The sequence below is a fragment of the Nanorana parkeri genome, unplaced genomic scaffold, assembly GCF_000935625.1.
Source record: "Nanorana parkeri isolate BGI_ZX_2015 unplaced genomic scaffold, ASM93562v1 scaffold613, whole genome shotgun sequence".
In the NCBI taxonomy this organism is placed as follows: Eukaryota; Metazoa; Chordata; class Amphibia; order Anura; family Dicroglossidae; genus Nanorana; species Nanorana parkeri.
In genome coordinates, this window is record NW_017306881.1 from 910,925 (window position 1) to 933,559 (window position 22,635).

The 22,635-nt window shown below is 41.6% G+C and overlaps 1 protein-coding gene across 1 annotated transcript in view; it reads left to right on the top strand.

The window, feature by feature from the left end:
• The window catches only part of LOC108792205 (calcium/calmodulin-dependent protein kinase type II delta chain-like), a gene marked incomplete at its 3' end in the record, with an annotated part of 97,992 nt that overhangs the window by 38,906 nt on the left and 36,451 nt on the right, over nt 1-22,635 (top strand). The window contains exon 3 of the mRNA XM_018562926.1: nt 22,542-22,601. Coding sequence (XP_018418428.1) covers nt 22,542-22,601 — 60 coding nt within the window. The remainder of the gene's footprint in view (nt 1-22,541; nt 22,602-22,635) is intronic.

Below are 22,635 nucleotides of genomic sequence, written 5' to 3' on the forward strand. Positions count from 1 at the left end.
GGGGCTTCTGCCACGTATGTTGTCGTACCACTACTTGTGGCTGATGATGTGCAGTTGGAGGGGCTTGATACTGGTGAGCCCAAAAGTCTTACAATGCAAGATCCAGCGGTGATGGAAGGGGAGCGGGGTATAGAAGGGGTTAATGGATGTGAGGTAATGATAACTTACACATACCCCTGGGCAGGGGGCGAGCATTCCAGGTGGCATGTGTGTGATGCAGCTGTCAGGCGTTACGCTCTCCAAGTGTCTCGTACCTGGTATGCTATAAATGTAACTCTGTTGCGAGTTGAGATTGTAAAACTAGCCACATAAATGGATTTGCAAGGCCACTGGTTCAGGAAATTGCTTGGTTTCTGCAACAACTTGTGAATTTTATTAGGGGTTTCCACCTCATCTGCTTTAGGAATGTCTTTTTGCTACAAGCTGGTAGATATAAAGTAAAATAAAAGGGTTATCTAACATTAGTCATGCCGTTTGAACAATATTGGTTACAGAGTCAGTCCGCCCTAAACTGATCTTAATATTAGAGGTGAAGCTAATTGATCCACAGGCTTTATTTATCTTCCAAACTCATAGAGGGGAATTTTATCAAAACTGGAGCAGACAAAATGTGGAGCAGATTGGCACTGCAACCAATCAGCTTCTCTGTCTCGTTTTCAAATCTTACCTAAGCAAACTGAAGAGAGAAGCTGATTGTTTGCCATGGAAAACTGCTCCAGATTCGGTCTGCTCCAGCTTTGATAAATTCCCCCCATAGACTCTGTAAGAACATGTTGTGTTCCTGGGAGTTTCACGTTTTACTTTTGTGTTTTCCATAAGTTAAACAAATCATAATTCTACCAAGGCCCTTCTATTAGTGCTCATATTTGGCACAAGACAAATCTTACCCTACTAAGTGGTCACTTGCAGTCAAGTCATTGCAGGCGAATCTCAAATCAGATCACGCCACTTGAAATTGAGACTAGATACCTTTTCCTTTGGGTCCAGTAATTAGTACAAACGTTCCCAGCACTTAAAGGGTTATTAAACCCTTGTGTGTTTTGGCATATATCTACTGCTGGCAAGCAGTAGATACATGGAAAAAAAAAACATTTAATAAGGGTTAACACTTACCTGTGTCTTTGCCGCGTCCTCCCGTCCAAACATCTGAAGAGTCTCGGGCGGCCGCAAAGCATCTTGGGGCGGGCCCATGCGCACTTCAGATATTCGTCCGGGAGACGAGGAGAGACACAAGGTAAGTCTATGGAGCAGCGTGCACCCGCACAGACACCGTGGGACATCAGAGGAGAGGAGGACAGAGGAGTCAGTGCTGGATCTGAGACCCGCATCAGTGCTGGAGGTACAGCTGAAAAGAACAGTAAAGAAGAAGATCGGATTAAGAGACATCATTTAAGGTAAGTCCTTACAGCAGGATTGGGAAGGGGGGAAAAAACTTTGACTTTAATGTCACTTTAAAGTAAGACAGTGAATTTACATATAATTGTTTTCAACATTTGTGCTGAAAATCAAAAATTCTGATACATTAACTTGCAGATATGTAGAAAGCTACACCATCAGGACAACATTTCTCTGTAAAATGGGTTTATGCTTTAATCTGTGGCTGCACCCAATTTAGGAAAACTTATAGCAGTAAACTTAGAGTAGATATGCCGAGTATGTTTCTTCACTACTTACCATCAAATCCTCCCCACCAGCTAATGAAATTTCAATTTTGAGTGGTCTTGCAATACTAAATTGTATTCTACTATATTTCTCATGTATTCCTGCCTTTTGAGGGCTTGTTTACAACATGTCCGAATCATGTCTACACCAGACCAGTTTGTTCCCGAACCAAAAAAGTATCCCCTATGGTATTTCTGGGCTCTGTTCACATTAACGCAGTCTGTTCCAGGAAAAAAAAAAATACTGCTTTTTTCAGTTCCTCTGGTCTGGAAACCAAGGAAACACATCAAAAACGTGTACAAACACACTGAAAAGCACTGGACAGCACCTGGAAAGCCCATTTTAAGCTAAAAACACCCCCAAAAAACACTGCGCTGGAACGTACGCTGCAAATGCGCTGCACGAAAATGCGCTGCACTGGTCCGGACATGGTGTGAATATAGCCTTAATTTAATTCCTTTTACTAGGCATGTCAAACCCTAAGGAAACAACTGGGTGAATTGAATGGTTCAATCTTCATGAAGTCACATTGGGGTGAATTTATCAAAACCGGAGCAGACATAATCTGCAGCAGTTCCCCATGGCAACCAATCAGCTCCTCTCTTCAGTTTGTTCATTTAAGATTTGATAATGAAAGAAAGAAGCTGATTGGCTGTCATGTTCATCTGCTCCAGATTTTGTTTGCTCCAGTTTTGATACATTCCCCTCATTGTCTGTCTTCTAAGGGTCACATCTACTTAAAGAGACCCTGATGTTATACAAAAGTAACTGAAGCAAGGCATACCTGTAAAAGGTAAATATGTGTCCTTCCTGCTGCCCATTTCACAGAATTCTGAGAAATGTTTTGCTGAAATCTTCAGGAACTGTCTGAGATTCTTCAGGAGTGTCAGTCTTGTGGGTCCCTCTCAATAAATCTTTCTGCAGACATCCATGTCGCTGCAGAGCTCTCTAATGATGTGGAGATCAGCAGGAGAAACCACTGAGGGCTGTGGGGGACCCAGAAGGTTGGCACTCCCTAAAGTGTTGGTTTTTCCTATATTTGAGAAGATTTTTCGGGACCAGAGCAGCGTTCCTCGCACATACAGTAGGAAAGATGAGTATTTATCTTTTTATAAAGGTATGCTTTGCTTTAGTGGTTCTTGTAAAGCGACAGGGTTGCTTTAAATTCAGAGTAAGCTTATAAGAATTTGATGTGATGCTTACCGTTGTAGTAACAATTGCAACATTTTACTTCATGAAAAGGGGCTTTAAAACAATTAGAATTGCAGTTGCTATCAAAAGGCCACAAAGAAGAAGCGAGAGGGCCATATGAAGGCCAAAAAACACTTGTATGATGTGATATGCCTGCCTTCCATGAATACACACAGGCATACACAGGTCTTTATATTTTTACTTGTATTATTCTTTTAAAAAGTAATAAAGATAATAAAGATGAATACAATAATAATGAATGTAAGGTGTATTTTTGTTTTATCAATAGTGGATATCTATAGCTTCAAGATGGGAGAAAGTACAGCATGGTGGTGATTGTGTTTGTCCATTCAAACATAATAAAATTGACCTTTTTAAAAGGAAAATTAATGCATAGATAGTATTATTTATGAATATATGTACATTCTATATTTGTGAAATGTGTACCTACAACTAAGTATTTTCAAAGTATGTTTTTTTTGTAAACCTCTGCCAGTTTTGTTTTTTAACTTAATTAGTTTTCTAGTTATTTGTGCCAAATTTGTTTCCACCTCAGTGAAATACAAAAGATGTGCCAAAAGGGAGTCGAGCTTTTCCGTTGCCTGACAACAGCAAAGCAAATAAGACCTGTTTTTTTTTCCCTGGGCTCTTTTGTATTATTAAAATAGTACCAGCACTTGTTATGGGGAAGGTGAAGAAAATACAGTGCAGATAAACCCTATGGTGCGTCCCTGGTGAGTTTAATAGTGGTTTGCATGTTTATCTGTGAAGAGTCATCAGCCCGATCGCATTTATTTAGGCTACTCATTTGTTTATCGGTGATGGATAGGGTTTCCAGAAGAGTTGTGGAGGGATAAAAGGAAATAAAAGGGGTTCATTCATTTTTAAAGTTGTTCAAAGATATAATGGTTTTAGGGCATTCTGGAGACATTTTCTAGTCTGCTACTGATTGGTCGATATTTTTATGCCGCAGACTATACATCAAGATCAGTCTCTGCCCTCAAGGAGCTTACATTTTAGGGTCCTTGTCTCATATTTAATACATACTAGGGTCACTTTTGCAAAACTGCTGAAAATTGCCATCATACAATAAGAGTTTCCATTTGCCAAAACAATGTATAGTGATTAGACGGGGTCAAATACACCATAAATCATTTCAGCAGAATAGGTTTAGACAACTCCAGATGCAGTCCTATGTGGCCCTTCCACATGTCGGTACCCACTCTAAAATGCCTTGTGAACATGCATTGTTAACAGTTTTCATCCACTTGCAAATAAGGTCCGGGCAACAGTTGATTGCTCTGAGGCAGGTGTGAACCTGTGTACTTGCCAGTTCGACTTAAGGTGCCCATACACCTTACGATTATCGTACGATAATCGTATGCGATCGACTTTTCGTACGACAATCGTAACGTGTGAATAGAGTGCCCGACCGATAGTACTGTACAATCGTACGACTTTTGACGGTCAAGCATGTTTGAAAACTTTGGTCGATCGTGCGATGTTCGCATGGTTGGTGGCGTTTCCGTCCGTCAAAAGTCGTACGATTAACACTGCGCAAACGAAAATAATTGCGGTCAATTACCGCAAGTCGCCCAGGTGTTTTTTTTTAACTACCGCTGATTGAACCTTGCGATAATCGGGGCAGGATGGGGCCATCGTACGAAAATCGAAGGCAACATGTGTTGCAGGAAAACACACGTTGATATGTACATGTATAGAGGCATAGAAAGATAGACCGAGATAAGCCAGTAATACATACATTGGCACCATAAGCACAAGCTTCATACCTTCCCTGAATCAGTTTAGATATTTACATTGTTCCTATTCCTTGTGATGTCCAGGTGAAGTTTGCCATTAGCAGCCAATGTATATCTAAATAGACTATAAAGGAAACATTTACCAAAATATGAAACCGAGAAACTTTGAGTTATTCGAACATGATCTGTCCGTAGCAAGCATCTGGCTCCCAACTGTTGGCTGTCATCCCAGCCCACAAATGATAAATTGAACCAGGAACATAGTGGGCACTGTTCTCAGGTGCCATATTAATATAGTTATTGGGAGAATGTCTCTGTAATTGTTAAAGAGGTGCTGGCAACAAAAGGCTTCTCATCTGTCCTAAGCCATTTTGTATCTAACATGGCTTTATAACATATTCAATCATAATTTTAGAAAGTTTTGTGAAGAGCGTTATACAAATGCTGATTTCAACAACAGTCCAGAACAGTGATGATGTTAAAAATGTTGCTCCATACATGACCACCTTCTCCTTAGGCTATCATACCTTAATACTTCTGAACCAGAAAAAAAACTTGGCTCTTTATACTATAATGACAGCTCTTATACCTGTAAAGGCGGTCATTCCAAGAGAAATCTGTGGATAAGCATCCGTTCACATCTTCTATTCAGTGTATAACACTGGTAAAATCAATTAAGGCTCCTAATCCATCATTTGCACTCCTTATACGTGGGGAATATAGCGCAATAATACTGAAAAGTATGGTTGTAAGGTAAACATTACTGATCAACTGTGCTCTCTCAAAACTGTGAAAGCATATTATTATAAAAAGCAAATGTAAATCTAGCATGAACCAGCCCTCACAAAGGTAGGCAAAAGCCAAGATGTTAGCCTACTGTGTGGACCTCACATCATCTTCAGCTGAATCCACCCTTTGCCCCAGTCATACAGGGCTTGAAACCTATTTAACTGTTTACACATTGAAATGTACATAGAAACTAACTGAGTTAGTAGAAAAGAATAGTCGTGTATTTGTTAAAGATTTCAATGTTTTTTGTGCAGCCAAGTGCTTGTCTTTGAAGTAATGTGGATAATTGTCTATGAATATCTAACTAAACAATCAAAAATAACTAAATGGAAGGCTACCTGAAAGCCCATGTCACACTGGTTGCTGGTGGCAACTGCCCAGTTGAAGGATTGCCATGAGACTATACAGAATACTTACCTTCTCCAACTGCATTACTCTGTTGCTGTCTGAACCAGTGAGGTGTTACTCTATTCTTGCTCTCTCACACACAAGCTTCTGCCAGTTCAAGAAATGACCATACAGTATGTCTTATGTCACTCTACAACCTCTTGCATGCACAGGTCAGCCAATCTACGAGACAAATCAGTCATCTGAAAGGGATTTTCTCAGATGATCAACACTGTTTCTTCAAGATACCGTATATACTCGAGTATAAGCCGACCCGAATATAAGCCGAGGTACCTACACATTGCCAGGTAGGTCTGTTCTGTGCATAAGCATGCACACTTGGCAGACATATTTGTTCTTCTTACCACCTGGGGCAGAATGAAATACTGGAGGCAATATGGAAATGTGCTCTGCATGGGGGGCCTTTATAGAACTGGGCCACAACATCCCCTGAAGATAATTAGCAACATTTTACATGGATTGCTGCACTTTCGAACAATGTTTATCCAACAGATGTAATAAATTATCTCATGTAGTCATCATGCCTAGTTCTATAGCTGCCTAATTAAATTATTTAAGAAACTTTTGCACCATTGAAAAAATAAAATTGGATTAGAGTAACACTATATCAATAATAATTTAGCAATACTTAAAGGACAGTTCCACTATCAGGGACAACCTTTCCTGCTTTACAAACCTCACTTACGCTCATAAAGGCATCTCCTTCTTTTATAATCGACTTTCAACTCTGAACCCCACGGATAAGGTACCTTAAATGGTTTGGTGGGAGAGAGAACTATAGCTATCGACTTCCACCAAATAATGGTACTATGCCATCAACTGGCCCTCTAAATCCTTGAAATGTATAAATCTTTGGGAATCTGTACAGAAGCTCTCCCATAAATGGAACTACACTGCCCAGAGACTCGCAAACATTTCCCCCTACATCCTTTATAGGCACAAAGATTAGTAATACAGTGGAAAGAACAGTGTTAATGGGAACATTACCTATAACAACTTATACTTGTAAATAGTTCTTTGCCTTAAAGAAGAAATCTTGCCAGTGGACGAAGATCCTTGTTGAACTCTCCAGGGGACCCAGCACACCACACATTGCTCTTGGTCCCATTCAAATTTGTGCAGAGGTTGCTGAGCATCATTGTTGGACACCAGTCTGGGGTGGAGCAACAGCCAGCACTGACAGAAACAAAAATTGCATTTAATTTGAAAAGCCAGCACAGTGGCGTAGTGGTTAGCGCTTCTGCCTTGCAGCACTGGCCAGGTCACTCACTATCTGCAAGGAGTTTGCATGTTCTCCCTGTGCTTGTGTGGGTTTCCTCCGAGTACTCTGGTTTCCTCCCACACTCCAAAGACATGCTGGAAGGTCAATTGGCTCCTCTCTAAATTGGCCCTCTATGCATGCATGTTTGGAGATTGTAAGCTCCATGAGGGCAGGGACTGGTGTGAATGTACGCTATGTAAAAGTGCTGTGTAAATTGTCGTAAATGTTGTATATAAATACCTGTAATAATAATAAAAGCCCTGCACAGATTTTGTTTTTATGCATTTAATGTTTATTAAGGTTTTTAGAAAAGTGTACAAAGGAAAAGAGAAAAACATCTTACAGTAGTGCATGACATTTTCGAAAAAAGAATCAACACATCGATTCGAAAAACTTAACACATACTCTCCTAAGAATCAAGAGTTGGTAAACTGCAGGGAATAGCATATACAATTATATATATACAATTATATAACACATAACAAATGCAGGGTTGTACCTGCAGTTTCCTTTTCTTAGGTCATTTTGCATGCTTTTTTTTCTGTCTTGCAGGCTGCAGTATTTGAACTTCAATCTGTAGAGCTAACAGTTCTAGTAATCTATATCTTATTAAAATAAAAATGACACTCTGACTAGGCTTTATCTGCTATTCTGACTATTGAAATGATGAGCCAGTGTGTTTTCCATTAAGGCTTCATGCAGATGTGCTTTTTTCACTGTCCCTATAAGCTAATGCCTTCTTAACCCATATTACCGACACATATTAGTACATGTATTACAGCTCCCATATACCTCTATGTCCTGCAGGCTTTAATGCCCAGTGTTGCACTGACAAGATATAAGAGATAGTGCTTGATAAGTGCTTAAAATAAGTTAATGAACTGAAATGTGGTAAAGTGACTTGCACTGCACCCTGTTTTAAAGGATAAGTGTACTTTAGACAATGCAATGTACCCAACCATTATGGATGTATCTACTGTATAATGCTGAGAGGTAGGTGAGGGTCGGGTGTGCGTCAGCCTGACAGTTATTAAAGGAGAACTATGAGGTGAGTGCTTTTCACTCACCTCATAGTTCTAGCCGACCTGTGACAATGAGACTGTCACAGGTCGGCTCAGTAGATCGGGAGGTGAGCGAACATATACCGGCATTTGCTCACCTCTCGATCCTGTCACGGCTCTCCGCCGTGACAGGGGAGGGGCTGGATTCCCCCCACTCCGATCCGCCAGCGCTGACTGGCGGAACGGACGGGGGAGGGGGCGGGTACAGCTGGCTCTGCCTCTAGATAGGCAGAGCCAGCTGTCACTCACGCAGCTGGGCGGATCTCGACATTGATGTCGGGATCCGCTGCAGCGTCTCAGTATACCGCAAGCTATAGCTCGCGGTATACTGAGCTTAGGGTAACTGGAGGACGCTAGTTTGTATCCTCCCGTTACCCTAAGGAGAACAATGGGGAAGAGCCCTGACCCCATAGTTCTCCTTTAACTATAAGCTAGTCTGAATTAGACTTTGCCTCCAGTCTTTTGCTCCAATCACTGTGCCCACATCTAATGACCTGAAAACAGAGCTGGAGATGTAAAGTTTGTCAGGCCAAGCAATGCAAAGAAGGGGGGCCTGCACACTGTAAACCAGTTCCCAGTGTTTAAAATACCGCTTCAGCTTTTTTTTACCAGGGGGACAGTTTTGGGAACTTTTATGAGCTACCGCCAAGTTTTATTGATTAGGACATTTTGGGACGTTTTTTTTTTTTTTTACACCCATCTTTGGACAAATATTAAATCCCCCTCTGACACCTCCATCCCATTTCCATCTAACCAATACTGCAAACTATACTCACCTATGTTCGCTAATGCACCTCTACAGATAAGCCCACAGTGAAACATTGGTTCATGGATGACACTTTCATGTCAGTTTAAGGCTAAGTAACCTGTTCATATGCTATTGGGTCTTAGAATACTACCAGACAGCAGTCATTCATATACAGTTTTAATAGTATTACAGTTTAAAGGAGAACTATGGGGTTCTATCTTTTCTTTATTAATGCATTCCTTAGGCTAAATAAGTAAATTATGTAATTTACTCTAATTAGCCAAAATGCACAATAAGCTGTAAAACCTAATTTAAGGTGGTGGGCGGGGCTAAGTGCCGCAATGAGGAGACATCCCGACGTGTCTGACGGGATCCTCCCCACTGATCTTCCTCACTGTGACTGACAGTGATTCTTGAGAGCTGCTGCGAGTCCACGAATATATGGACATGCGCAGCAGCTCTCTTCTTATCTGCACATCCCCGTGTGCCAGCCTTCAAGACAGCTGTTGTGTAGCTCTTGATCACCTCCCTCCTCCTCATCTGTCCCGCCTACTTCACGACACGTGTAGTGTACAGCACAGTCAGTCCATATATGGTGAATGATGTCACTGGGTATCCCTGCAGACTGGCAAGCATCCGATCAGCAGGGATCCCCAGTGACATCATTCATCATATATGCATTGGCCATACGTGGTAAATGCTGAAGAGAGAGAGAGGGCTCCTTCCCCTCTCTCTCCCTGCCATGTGTGACAGCAGCCTTGGCGGCCTTATCGAGCAGCAGCAGGAGGAGCGGGTCCAGATCCCCACAGCTACGTTCAGGTGGTGGAGGAAGCCGGGATCCGTAAGTGCGGTCTGGCAGAAGAGCCGGCCGAGACCCTGAAACGCCGTCGGATAGCATAGGAGGCTGGGACACAGAAGCGCTGACAGAAGTCATTTTCATACTGAAATGACCGTGGATCGCTGATGACAGAGGGGAAGGAGCCCTCTCTCTCTCTTCAGCATTTACTACAAATGGGAAAGTCCATATATGGTAAATGATGTCACTGGAGATCCCTGCTGATCGGATGCTTGCCAGTCTGCAGGGATTCCCATTGACATCATTCACCATATATGGACTTGCCCATTTGTAGTAAATGCTGAAGAGAGAGAGAGGGCTCCTTCCCCTCTCTCATCAGCGATCCCCAGTTAATTGAGGATGTCAGCGTCACTCAGGGCAGGGAGAGAGAGGGGAAGGAGCCTTCTCTCTCCATCATTTACCACGTATGGCCAATGCATATATGATGAATGATGTCACTGGGGATCCCTGCTGATCGGATGCTTGCCAGTCTGCAGGGATACCCAGTGACCTCATTCACCATATATGGACTTGCCGATTTCTCATAAATGATGGAGAGAGGGATGGCTCTTTATCCCCTCTCTCTCTGCCCCTATGTTATGCTGACATCCTAATTACTGGGGATCGCTGATGAGAGAGCGGAAAGAGCACTGAATTAGCAGGGAGGCTGAGTCCGTTTTTTTCATACCATCTCTTGCAGCAGCCTTCTCACTTCAGACTCCGCCTCCCAATCACACATGCCAGCGTGCACGAGCTGGCATTTCACAGCTGTGCACGATGAGAGGAAGCGCGGCCACAGCAATGAGATGAGTTGGAAAAAAAAGCTGTGGGCGGGCTGGATCAAATGTTAACGCCCCCTAAGAGAAACGGAGCTTGGAGCTGGGTTGAAGACGGCCATTTACTACAGGTTTTGAGGGTTTTATCTGTGATGTGCTGCGACTTTAGAAAAAAGGAACGATGCTACTACAATCAAGGTAAGGGGTATTTTTATTAGCCCTTAAGTCATAGTTCTCCTTTAAGGTTAACTACATGCAGTTATAGAAAAAGCAAAGGCATTCCTGGTATGTCAAGTGACAGTTGCACTATCCTTTAATTACAGAGTTAAATGAAAGTAATTGCTACTAAGCTCATCATGACTCTGGAAAAGCTTACCAAAGATTCACTGTTGTTTTGCTCTTTGACACACTCTCTAGGCCTAATAACATAATTAGTACCTCTGCAATGCTCTATACCAATAAGGCATTTCTGTTAAACTGTGGTAGTTGCCTTTTCATAAACAAATGTGTATAAAACTTATTGTACTACATATTCCACAATATACCACTCATTCAAATTTATTAAAAGGTATCTAAACTCAGGAACAAATGTATTATATTGCAGCATTCCAGTCTCTAAATGTGGTGGCCACATTTGTTTTCTTTTTCCAGATTTATTTTCCTTTATTTTCACCTGGTGACCTGCCAGTAAAATACTTCCTGTCCTAGGGGGACAACTAGGGTTGCCACCTGCCAAGGATTCACCCGGCCAGACCAGTTTTTGAGTTCTGTGTCCGTGTTTTAGGCCAGCTGACACCCGGACACTTTAAAATGTTTTATATGTGGTAGGAAGATGAAAGAGGACATGTGCGGGCCCGCGGCTCCCGGGAAGGCCGCCGAGGTCCCCAGCAATCGTGGGACGTTGGCAGCCTTCCTGCGAGCCACAGGCACATGTAAACAGGCATAGGCCAACACATCTACTATGTCTTCCTGACACCACGCTGCCCTCCTACAGACCCCTGGTGGGACACACCGCACAGCACTCCTGAAAGTCTGCATAGCCCACATAGCCACCTGAGAGCCTACATAGCCCACCTGAGAGCCAGCATAGCCCACCTGAGAGCCCCCATAGCTCATCTGAGAGCCCTTAGAGTCCACCTGAGACCCTGGAGACTTCAGGGAGCCACCCCGGAACAACACATATGTCGCTTGATATTTATTTTGTATTGCTGTATAATGTATTGCTGGAACTTGTAGTCCTCTATAGCCGGTCTCCTTACTCCCTCCCTTGGCTGTCTCTTCTTGCTTTTTCTCTTGGTTGCATCTCCTCTATATTCTCCAAAAAAGAAAATTGCGGCGCTAGATCGGGTTTCACTTGAAGAAAAGGTGGCAACCGTAGGGACAACACTCACTCATTTTACTGTATCTATGGAGAAGTGTTGTGACCCTAGAACAGGCAGTGTGTTAGGACTGTGAATACCCTTCCTTTCCTCATTTTGGTAACATATGGGGAGGTGTTCTGTGGTTCACAGAAAATGCTAGGAGCAATGCTAACTGATAAGGCCACAGTCACGCTTATGAAGGGGGCGATTGCATGAGTCTCTTGAATTGCTCCTTGAGACACATGCGAACAGCTGCAGCCAAGAGGCAATGTACAGTACAATGAAAACTGCCCGCGCCTGCAGCTGTTCAGATGTAATTGTACATGCTGCGATTGCCTGCGGACAATGGCCCTGTGCATACTCGCTGCATTTCAGAGATGTTCCCTTTTACTTCTGCATGCAGTCATATTAATCAAAAATCAGAAAGAGTAATTTCTCTGGGGCACACCGAAATTGTTTGATCTTAGCAATGTAGCCTGGATAGTAGTGGTCCTAGAAGTGTCAGTAGCTGAAGTCATTGAATTTCCAGGACAGGAAACAGCAGTATTGAAGCTAGAGACAGCCAGATAACTATTATTTTCAGAAAATGGGGGTCAGCAATGGCAGCATACATATTTTTCACTTGACTTGTCCTTTAAATAATGAGTAAATAAGTATTAATGAGACTAATGGAAACACGTATACACCAAATACAAAGGTTGCTAATATTTTTTGAAGTGCCTGCTTCCTTTCTGCTCTGACACTCCGCAAAAGTGTATTTTCCTGCCCTGGAATTCTAGTGGCGGCTTGGAACATGATCAGCTTGGGAAAGTATCTTAACATGGCAACTCACAGGCCACATGCTGTAGCATTAAAGTGAATCTTTCACCATGCCTTTTTCTCTTCTCTTACCTCTTCTTAATGTTGTTGTTTATATGTGCAATTAATACATCCCTTCCATTGGGCAGTGTTTGAAGGGTGTGCTGGCAGCATTCAAAGTGTATGTAAACCCTAATAATGAACTTCTCTTGTTTGTTCAAAATAACAAGCATTTTGCTATATCTTTTTAATAAGTGCAAAAACAATACCTCCTAATCCTGCCAGAATTCTTGTGAACTGATAACTTCCTGTGCTCTAATACTGTGTTGCAGTATTATCATGTAAAATGTTTCCAGCCATCACTGTGCATTACAAAACACCCTCACCCATATTATAGAGAAGTGGAGGGAAAAGATGTTCTGTAGTCCTTACTCCTTTCCAGTCTTAAAGTGACAATGTTGCTCCTGCACAGACACAGTACAATGAGTGACCGTTGTCACCCTAGGACAGGAAGTGTGTTACTTGCAAGATCTCCAGGTAAAAATAAAGAGAACAAAGCCTGAAAAAAAAGAAAACTAATGTGATGACCACATCAAGACTGGTAAGCAGACATTTTAAGCTCTCATATGCAGGGCCCTCCGAACCATCTTAACTTGCAATGTATAGTAACTGTACTGTCTCACTTTATTTTGTAAAACTCTGTTCAAATTGTTGGCAGTATATAAATCCTGGATAATAATAATATTATTATTATATTTTTGTTCTTTGGTTAGATACACTTTATGTGAACCCTATAGTGTCACAAAACTGAGATACACTTTATGTGAACCCTATAGTGTCACAAAACTGGACCAATCACATACCCAGAGTGAGAAAGGATCACTCTATAACACTCCCTTTGGAGATTATTATTAATAATAATATTATTGCTATTAAGTGCATTATGTTACAGGTACATCCAACTCACTGAAAGGCTGAATTAATTGAAGACAGTATTTTCTTTATTAAATGCACAGATGCATACGTACCAAGTTCCGATGGGCCAGGCCTCCATTGTTTACATCCTGCAGCAAAAGGCTCTCTTTCCTGGCTGTAGATGCGCAGTATATCCCCATTGACTTCAATAGTACTTGTCTACCTCTGTTTCCCAGGCAGGAGATGGCCCCATAGAAATCAGTAGGGATGTATTGCGCAGGCACGGCTAGGGGAGGCAGCCTTTTGCTGCAGGATGTCAACAAATAATGGAGGCCGGGCCTGTCAGAACTTGGAAAGTATACATCTCTGCATTTGGCTTCAGTTAGGTTAGCTTAAAGGGGCCAAATAGATAAGTGTGCTTTGTTTTTTATCAAGTGCACTTATCCTTTAAAGAACAGTTAAGCACCCATTTCTAGGATTGAACATAGAATGTCCCATATAAAATGTGATTATCACTGCTGTAAGCTGCCCAGAAAGTCCTGGAGCAAAAGGCAAAAGAATAGGCGAAAGTTAAAGATTTTTATGGCTGCTACAGCCATTTTATATCCAACCTGGTGTGGTCCATTATTTAAGGTGGGCATGGGTCATGGAGGCGTTAAGGGTTGTAGTCAGCAGTGGGTGGTTGGGTCATAGGACGGCTGTGCCTTACCCTGTCATGAGCTGTGAGGGTGAAGTGCAGCTTTTTCAGTCTTCACCTGTCTTACCCTAGCTCTCTATAGGTAATGAATTCAGCAATGAAATGATGAAGTTACTGTTGTAATACGCAGTAATGCATAGCGCATTGTTTCCACAAGCATCTTTTATGAAGATGAGGCTATTTACTAGCAGGTGACACATGGACAGCGTGTTGGAACAGACGCCAGCCTGGAGTCTGGTGAAATGAGAATATTTATCCAGGCACTCTGCCATGTATGAAGGGGACTTGCAGCCAGCTACCTTATTAAAGCAGGTGGATAGATAGTAAACAGATGTCAGAGTTGGTTAGATCATTGTGTTATGTTTCCAGGATGTCAAGAAAAAGTAAATAAGAAACATTTACTTAGCTCTGGGAACTCAGGGTTAAAGACCCTAACTCACTTCAGAAATGTTATGGTGTTCCAGTGACACAGAGGCAAAAGTACAGTAAGAGATGTACAACTAAGTGAAATCAAACCAGCTTGTGGAGGTGTCTGTTGGTGCCAGAGAACATACCATACATGTGGTCAGACAGGAGGATTCAAATCTGCTAGGCGGCTCATCGCTGGGCCAAATCGCTGCTTTACTTGCTTTTCTGACTTGGCATTAGCTGTTATTTACTTCTTTTTCATCCAGTAATTCGGGCTGTCCAAATCTTCTATTTACAATCTAAAATATTAAAAAAGGCGAAGCTTGCCATTGTTGCTATTATTGAAACAGTACAGCGTATTCAGTGTGATCATTTTATATTTTGGAGCCATGCAATAGTTAGTCTGTTTTTTCTGCTCTGTGCCTAATTTAGGTAGAACCGGGTTATACAATTTGTGCATATATATTATGGTTGAACAAAAAAAGAATAAAGCAGAACTCCAGTGAGAAATACGATAAAAGTGAGTAGCTCATTAAAAAAAGTAATGAAAAAAAACACCTTTTGCAGCAATAATTAAAAAAAAGTTATACTCGCACAGTCTTCTGAGTCTTCCAGCTCTTAGAGTGGGCCCTGGAACATCTACCCCCTCCCCCCTCCTCCTGCAGGGGTCTAGGAATCCTCGAGTCATCATGTCCAATGCAGTGTATAGAATGTGAGGACACCGAGGGACATACCATCGCTGCAGCGGAGGAGGAGGCCGCTAACCTGACTCGTCTCTGACTTCTGGGAGAGTCTTCCTGACCCCTGAACACGATCTGTTCCTGTTTCCCAGCAGGAGCTAATTCCTCTAGCCAGCATCCTTTTATTACGGGCTGTGGACACCTGTGCAATCATTGGGTGCTGGTCACTGCTAAAGCCTGGACCCAGGACTGGAGATCTCATCCCTCCTGAATCACTTTGAAATCTCCGAGTTCCAGTAATGAAAGCATAACCCAGCCAAATCCTTACTTCCTGATCATAACACCCAATTCTACAGTGGGATTGCTATATATAATATATATATATATGTATGTATATGTATCTATCTTAGCCTACTTAATACTAAGAGTAAGAACCAGCCGCCAAGTGCGGTAACTAAGTGCCTCAGATCTTGTTACTTCATTGAGAATCGCATTCCTCTTAATAAGATTGCAGTCCTCTTAATAAGACGGAGATCAATACATGTGAAGTGCAGTGTAAAATGCTTTTTATTTGCTATACCTCTTATGATAGCTATTCTTAGCACTGCACTCTCACTCTTCATTTCAAGTATGATTTCCGCTTCCAGTATTTACTAGTACTCTCCAGCATGCTCTCAATGTCACTTCATGTTCGGGGTGTGAAATAACAGAACCTGCGCACACTAGAAGACACATAGTGCTGTAAAATAGAAATATTATTAAGCCATTTCCTCCTGTATTCCTAGTGGCCTTTCTCTAGTGCTGAAATGTAATTATTTGATGGGAATTCCTATTATTATGTTGTCCCCTAAAGCTATGAGAAATATCTTGACCCCACTAAAATGATTATTTTGCAGCAGAGTTGTAGTTCAATGTTATGGCCAGATCAAAGTGCTGTATAGCTTTTTGAAGCATTGCATTAATTGTTTTTATGTTTTACATTTCTTCTGCCATTTCTACTTCTTTTTTTTTTTTATTGCTTTTGAAGTTGGTTTTGGAAAGTTTGGAGATATGGGACTTTCTGTCTAAATAACTGACAGGGTTATTCACAAAGCTGCCAAAGGCAGCCGTGTGAATAACCGACCCAAAGTGAAGTGAGCCGAACGCTGTTCGGCTATTCACTTCAGGCTTGTACAGCTGATTTCAGCCGTACATTGGCTGAAATCAGCTGTACAGCGGCCGAACATGCTCAGCATGTTCGGCCGACCCAAATGCAGAAGGAGTTGACTCAGCCGATCCAACATCTGTATCGGTTGAGCCGAACCTCCGGCAGCCTACTCGCTGCTGTTCGGCCTATTCTCATATGGGAAACAAAAGCAACACAAAGCGCCTCCATAGTGTAAAATGTTTATTTGATAGGTACAACACGCAAGTAAAATTGTACTTACACGAAAGCCAATGATCGCAAGCATAAAAGAAACGATAAAATATAAAATCTCCAGCAGGGGAAGTCGGAGGGGATCTCCAAATCAGCGTCCTCTGCTCCCGTGTGTTTAAAAAGGTCTACGCGTTTCAGGGGCACGCCCCCTTCATCAGAACCAGATCGATGGTCGTTGTTGACTGATGGGAGCGGCCTCTATGGTGTACCAATGAACTTTACAGCCGGATTTTTCTGCAAACCGGGGGCGCCGGTATTGCTTTGTCCAGTATTCTCATATGGGCCGAATAGCAGTGACTGACTAGCCGAATGCCCCCAAGCGGCATTCGGCTTGGCTATTCTGCTCACTACCTCCGTGGTACCGAGCAGAATAGAAAAACTATTTTTTAAAAAGTAGAAAACGATTGGGTAGAGAATTACTGTTTGCTTTACTCAAGATTCCTTCTCCCTAAAGGGATTGAAAACCACTGTGGAATATGCCAGTTCATGTGTGCTTGTATATCTGCCTCTCATCAAGATTGAATTTGCAAGAAATGAAATGACAGATGGGCATGCATCAAAGTATAGAAGGATTCTAAGGTGACTCATAATGGCCTATGGTCAGGAGTTCAGTGCAGTTGTGTGGAAGAGTCTGATCTGTGGTAATCTGTCATAGTTTTTGTTTTTTCAATACGTCACACAGCAGATGGCGATTAGAACAATTCATTCATAACATTTCATTCACAAAAGGGATTATTGTCTCTTCCAGTGCTTGCTTGCAGTCTTTAAATAAAATCTGTTCAAATGCATTTATTTTTATTTTTTTGCAACATCGGAAGCATTTTCCATGTTGACCTCCAATTAACCTTTTGAGTTCAACATTAAATTATACTTGCAAATGTTTGTCTGTTCATTGAACTATAGAATAGGAGGAGAAAAAAAAAAAGGACGCTTTGGAATAGGGATTAATATTTCCAGATACAATAAGCTGGACAACTGCTGAGTTATGGATTGGAGGGAGCATTGTTTCTATTATATAACTCTGCTGCTGGTGGGACAGTGAAATTGATATTTTTAATGTATACACCTAGGGAAGTCACATTTTTTTCCAGGCCATTCAGGTGTATTGCCAGCCCATTCATTAATTTTGAATGGACTGTCTAACAAAGTGTTCAATAACATAATGTGAATGGTGCGCAACTAACTTAAGAGTTCTATGCCTCTATTGTGAAATTTGAAGACAATGTTCTCCATAATGCCTGTAGCTACAGAGGTGATTCAAGGCTTGTTTTACAGTGTTTTTACTGCTTGTTCAGACTTGTTCACTATAAATTCCTTAGTGTGCTTAGTCTCGAAACAACAGTTTCACTTAAATTCTGATTCCACACAAATTCTGATTCCACACTTCAGCATTGTAGCCATAGTCTTCTCATAGGGTCAGTTACTGCACACACAGGGAAACCAAAATGCCTTCACTCAAATAGGAACGTCCTTGCACTCAATTCTTTGCAGGGTCTTCTGATCTTCTGTACCACCATCTTGCCTTTGTGGCCACTTCATGATGCCTGACATCCAGCCCCCTACTGTGTATGCACAAGCATGACTTATGGCATACAACCCTTCTGGGATGTGTGGTGTATATCTCAGCAGGCTGTAGTTGGGCAAAGAAGTGAAAGCAAGTACCTGCAGAAAAAGTTACTTGCTCCCCCACCCAAAAAAAATAAAAAATATAGGTCATGTTTCTGAACAGTTGTCTCCAACTCTCTCCGCTCAGCTTCCTCAAACTTCCTGTCCAGTACAAGATCACAAGGAACAGAACAGTCTCCAGCAGCCATCCATCTACAGTAAACTCCCAGTTATCCAGCACCCATAGGGATCGGTAGTTGCCGGATAACTGTAGTTTCTGGTTGCTTGATAGTTAATAGTAACTATCAGGGATATCAGAATATCAGGGTCAGTGCTCAGATAATCTGTTATTTCTTCAGGAAACTAAAAAAATTAAAAATGAAGGAGCAGCACCCATTGTAAGTGATCCAATCTGCATTTGAAATAGTCTACCTTTTGATTTGAATATCACTTTAAGCTCCAATTTTAGAAATACCTCCCTTCCCCTTATCTAATACCCAGTAGGAGCAAAGTAGCTCCACCTGTGGTAGACACATTAGCTCAGAGCTGATTAACAAGCTCACTGCTTCACTGGTATTAGTAGAGTGGGCTCAAAGTATGTAGCATGATTATGGCAATCTCTATAATTTGTAATAATATTTTTTAAGTGCACTATTTCATCCTAAGCCTATTGATTACTATTCATTGTAGCACCAATGCTAATCTCCCTAAAAAAAGGACAAGTAATCACAAGGCCTTTTTAATGCTTTCAATAAAATTGTCCCCAAACTATTATAATCTCTTAAGTCTTTCATGTAACACAGAGAGGCAAAATGAATAGTGTTGATAAGTTGTATATCTTATAAATTGTATATTAAACCATGGCATCATATTTTACATTTGTATCCTGTTGTTTCCCATGAGAATAGGTAGCATTTTTAAGATTACTGCAGCTCTACAAGATGCATACATAGTCCCTGGTATTAAACAAAAAACAGAAGAGAAACTTGCAGACTTGTGTTGGTAGATTTGTTTTCTTGTGAAAAGGAAAGGCTCTTATTTGTAGCTAGATTTTTGGTCGTCTTGTGCAGTGATTATTTTATCCTTTAGAAATAATGACTGCATATTATGGTATTAATTTGCTTGCCTAGTGACCTATGCTTTAGCTTTTAGTGAAAATGTTGGCGGTGTGGTATTATATGCAGTTTAGCTTGTCTTGAGCAGACCAGTTTCCCTAATGGGATATGTTGAAAAGGTAAAAGGAGGAACGCTCCTTTCTGGTTTTATGAAAGAACACTTTACAGTTAACTCAAAAGAACACTCCATCACCCACTGGAATGGAAATGATTGATTTTTTTTTCTGTCACTTTACAACTGCAATGCTGTAAGGTGAGGATACTTTCAAAAATATTTTTAAAAATTGTCTTTATGTATCAAATAGGAGCCTAAAAAGTAATGAAGTAGAAACTCAGCAGGTAGGTTGTTCCAAACATCTAGGAGAGCTAACCACAGTTATATGGTTTTAGGCTGTTATAAATCAGAACAATTTTTGGAGTGTCAACCTTTTGCCTTTAAAACAGCATCAATTCCTCCAGGGACTTGTACGCACAGTCGGATTGTGGTGTGTAGTGTGGTAAGTTTAAGGCCTTATGCACACAGAGCAATTTGGGATTCCTGCGTCAGGAATGCCAGACGTCCTATTTAGATGCGACCGTTTTAACCGTTCAAGGGACAGGGTGGCAGCAGCCACATCTGTAAGCGGCAGTCCACGTAATCATACATGGTACAGTTACCTGTGCTTTTGAAAAAGATCACTGTCCCTGGACACAGGATTGATGCACCCAGGGACAGTCATCTATTACAAACCGCATGTAATCATATCACGGATGCGGATTGCCACTTACAGATGCGGCCACTGTCACCCGGTGATTAACTTGCTGGCTTGCAGTCGCATCTAAACAGGACATCTGGGATTCCTCTCTTCAGGAATCTGTAGGGTCCTGCCTCAGGAATCCCATATCGCTCCATGTGAATGAGGCCTTAGGGGTGAGCAACTCCGGCCCTCCAGCCTTTGAGAAACTACAAGTTCCATGAGGCATTGCATGACTAACAGTTACAGGCATGACTTCCAGAGACAGAGGTTTGTTGGGATTTGTAGTTAAAACACAGCTGGAGGGCTGGAGTTGCCTACCCTGTCTTGGAGTTTCTCTATGTGTGGGAAGCTTCCAGTTCATCTGACAATAAAAAGGTCTTCTTCTGCAAAGAACAGCTGTGCTGGGGAGTGAACACTGAGAGGGAGTGCAGACAGGGAAATAGGAGCATACTCCCTACTTGTGTAAATCTGAATGTGTCGTTGAAGCTTCCAGTCCTTACTGACTTTTATATCATACAGCAGGGATGGCCACTGCGGTCCTCCAGCTGTGGTGGAACTACGAATCCCATGAGGCTTTGCAAGATTCTCACAGACATGACTCCCGGAGAGAGACGCTTCATGGGATTTTTAGTTTCACCACAGCTGGAGGGCCGGAGTTCAGCCATCCCTGTCATACAGGAAAGCTCTGTGGAGCTATGTAGGAGCCATCTCACTGCTGCCATGTGTCCTGGGGCAAGATATGCAGAGTTATTCAGAAAAGGGCAAAACATTTGGAGAAGGCAGGGGAAGTGACAATCTGGGACACAAAAAAAATTCTCCAATACAGTTCACTTTCCAGTTCAGCTTTGTTGACCTGAATTGTTCACTTCCCTGCCTTCTCCAAACTCTTCACCCTTTTGTAAAGAGCACTGATAGAAGAAAAACAGTGCTGGGACCGGACTCTGTGTAGCTACTGAAGTAGAATCCCCCAGTGACAGTGGAACTTAGGCATTATATTATGTAAAATAGAAAGAACAGGACAATTACACAAACTAAAAAGCAGTTCTTTCTTCAGCAGACTACATACTTCTCCTTCAAAGGGTTTTGCTTATCAAAGTGAGAGATGTGCTTTAATCAGTTATGTGCTTTTATGTAAGAATTGCATTATCCCTGTTTACTGTTGTGTGAAGAGGAGGAGAAATACCTAAAACTCAGTGCCTTTAATCAGTTTTAGTTCACGCTAATAACACCACTGAGAGATGTATACTGATTTGTTTTTGTAGACTCCTGTGTTGAGCTCTTCTTCTCATGTCTTATCGGATAGATTTATATGTCTATAAGTCATTACAGTGACTGTTATACATAATTTCATTATTTAATATTCAAGATATTATTACCTCTGTTATTACTTTCTCGGGGGGTGTCCAGGTATTGTTATGGGTCCATGCCAATGGTAGATTTCCTATCAGTCGTACTCTTGTCTGTAAGGATTGTCAGGGCATCAGATAGACAGGTGTATTGTTTACTGTGCCTTCCTTAATAGAATGGATGATTTAAATGTCTTTACTTGTCTCCATATTCCATTACTGAAGAAATTGCACTCTGGTTGAAATTCAAAGATTGTATTATAGTTATAGGCAAGAAAATCTTTACAAACCTATTTTTTAATTTATTACCCCCAAAGGTACCTGTCTGACATACCAGGTGTACAGATTAGCATGAGCATAGCAAGAATCCTTATAGGTTGAACTCGATGGACATGTGTCTTTTCCACCTGACTAACTATGTAAGAAGGCAGCAAGCGTGCAGGTCAGCTGCTATTCTTATATGTGGACCTGTGTGCCCTTTGTCTCCATACAAATGTTTCAGAACAGGGTCCTTCGAAAAATGAGTCCCCTCTGAAAGAACCAACTCCTCCAGATCATGACGTGTATCTGTGTATGTGTATGCTATTCTTATATGTGGACTTGTGTGCCCTTTATTTTCATACAAGTGTTTTAGTACAGGATCCATCCAAAAATGAGTCCCCTCCCAAAGAATCAACTCCTCCAGATCATGATGTGTATGTTACCAGAGTGGAACATTACTTTGTTTTAAAATTATATGGGCTGGTACCAGCAAAGAAAAAGACACACAAACCAACCGCTACTGTATATTTGCTGTGGTAGACTAAAACATTTTAGGGATGGGGAGATCTATGCTTATTAAAATAAAATTAGGTCCCACGGGTCAGGTGATTATACACGTGGCTTGACCTGTACACACCAGTTTTAAAACGTTAAGCTGCACCTAATGGTATTACGATTCTTGATCCTAAACTGTTTATTTTTTTTAACAGATCACCAGAAGCTGGAGCGTGAAGCAAGAATTTGTCGTCTTCTGAAGCATCCTAACATTGGTAAATAAAATTTAGTCTTGTAAGCCGTTCATTA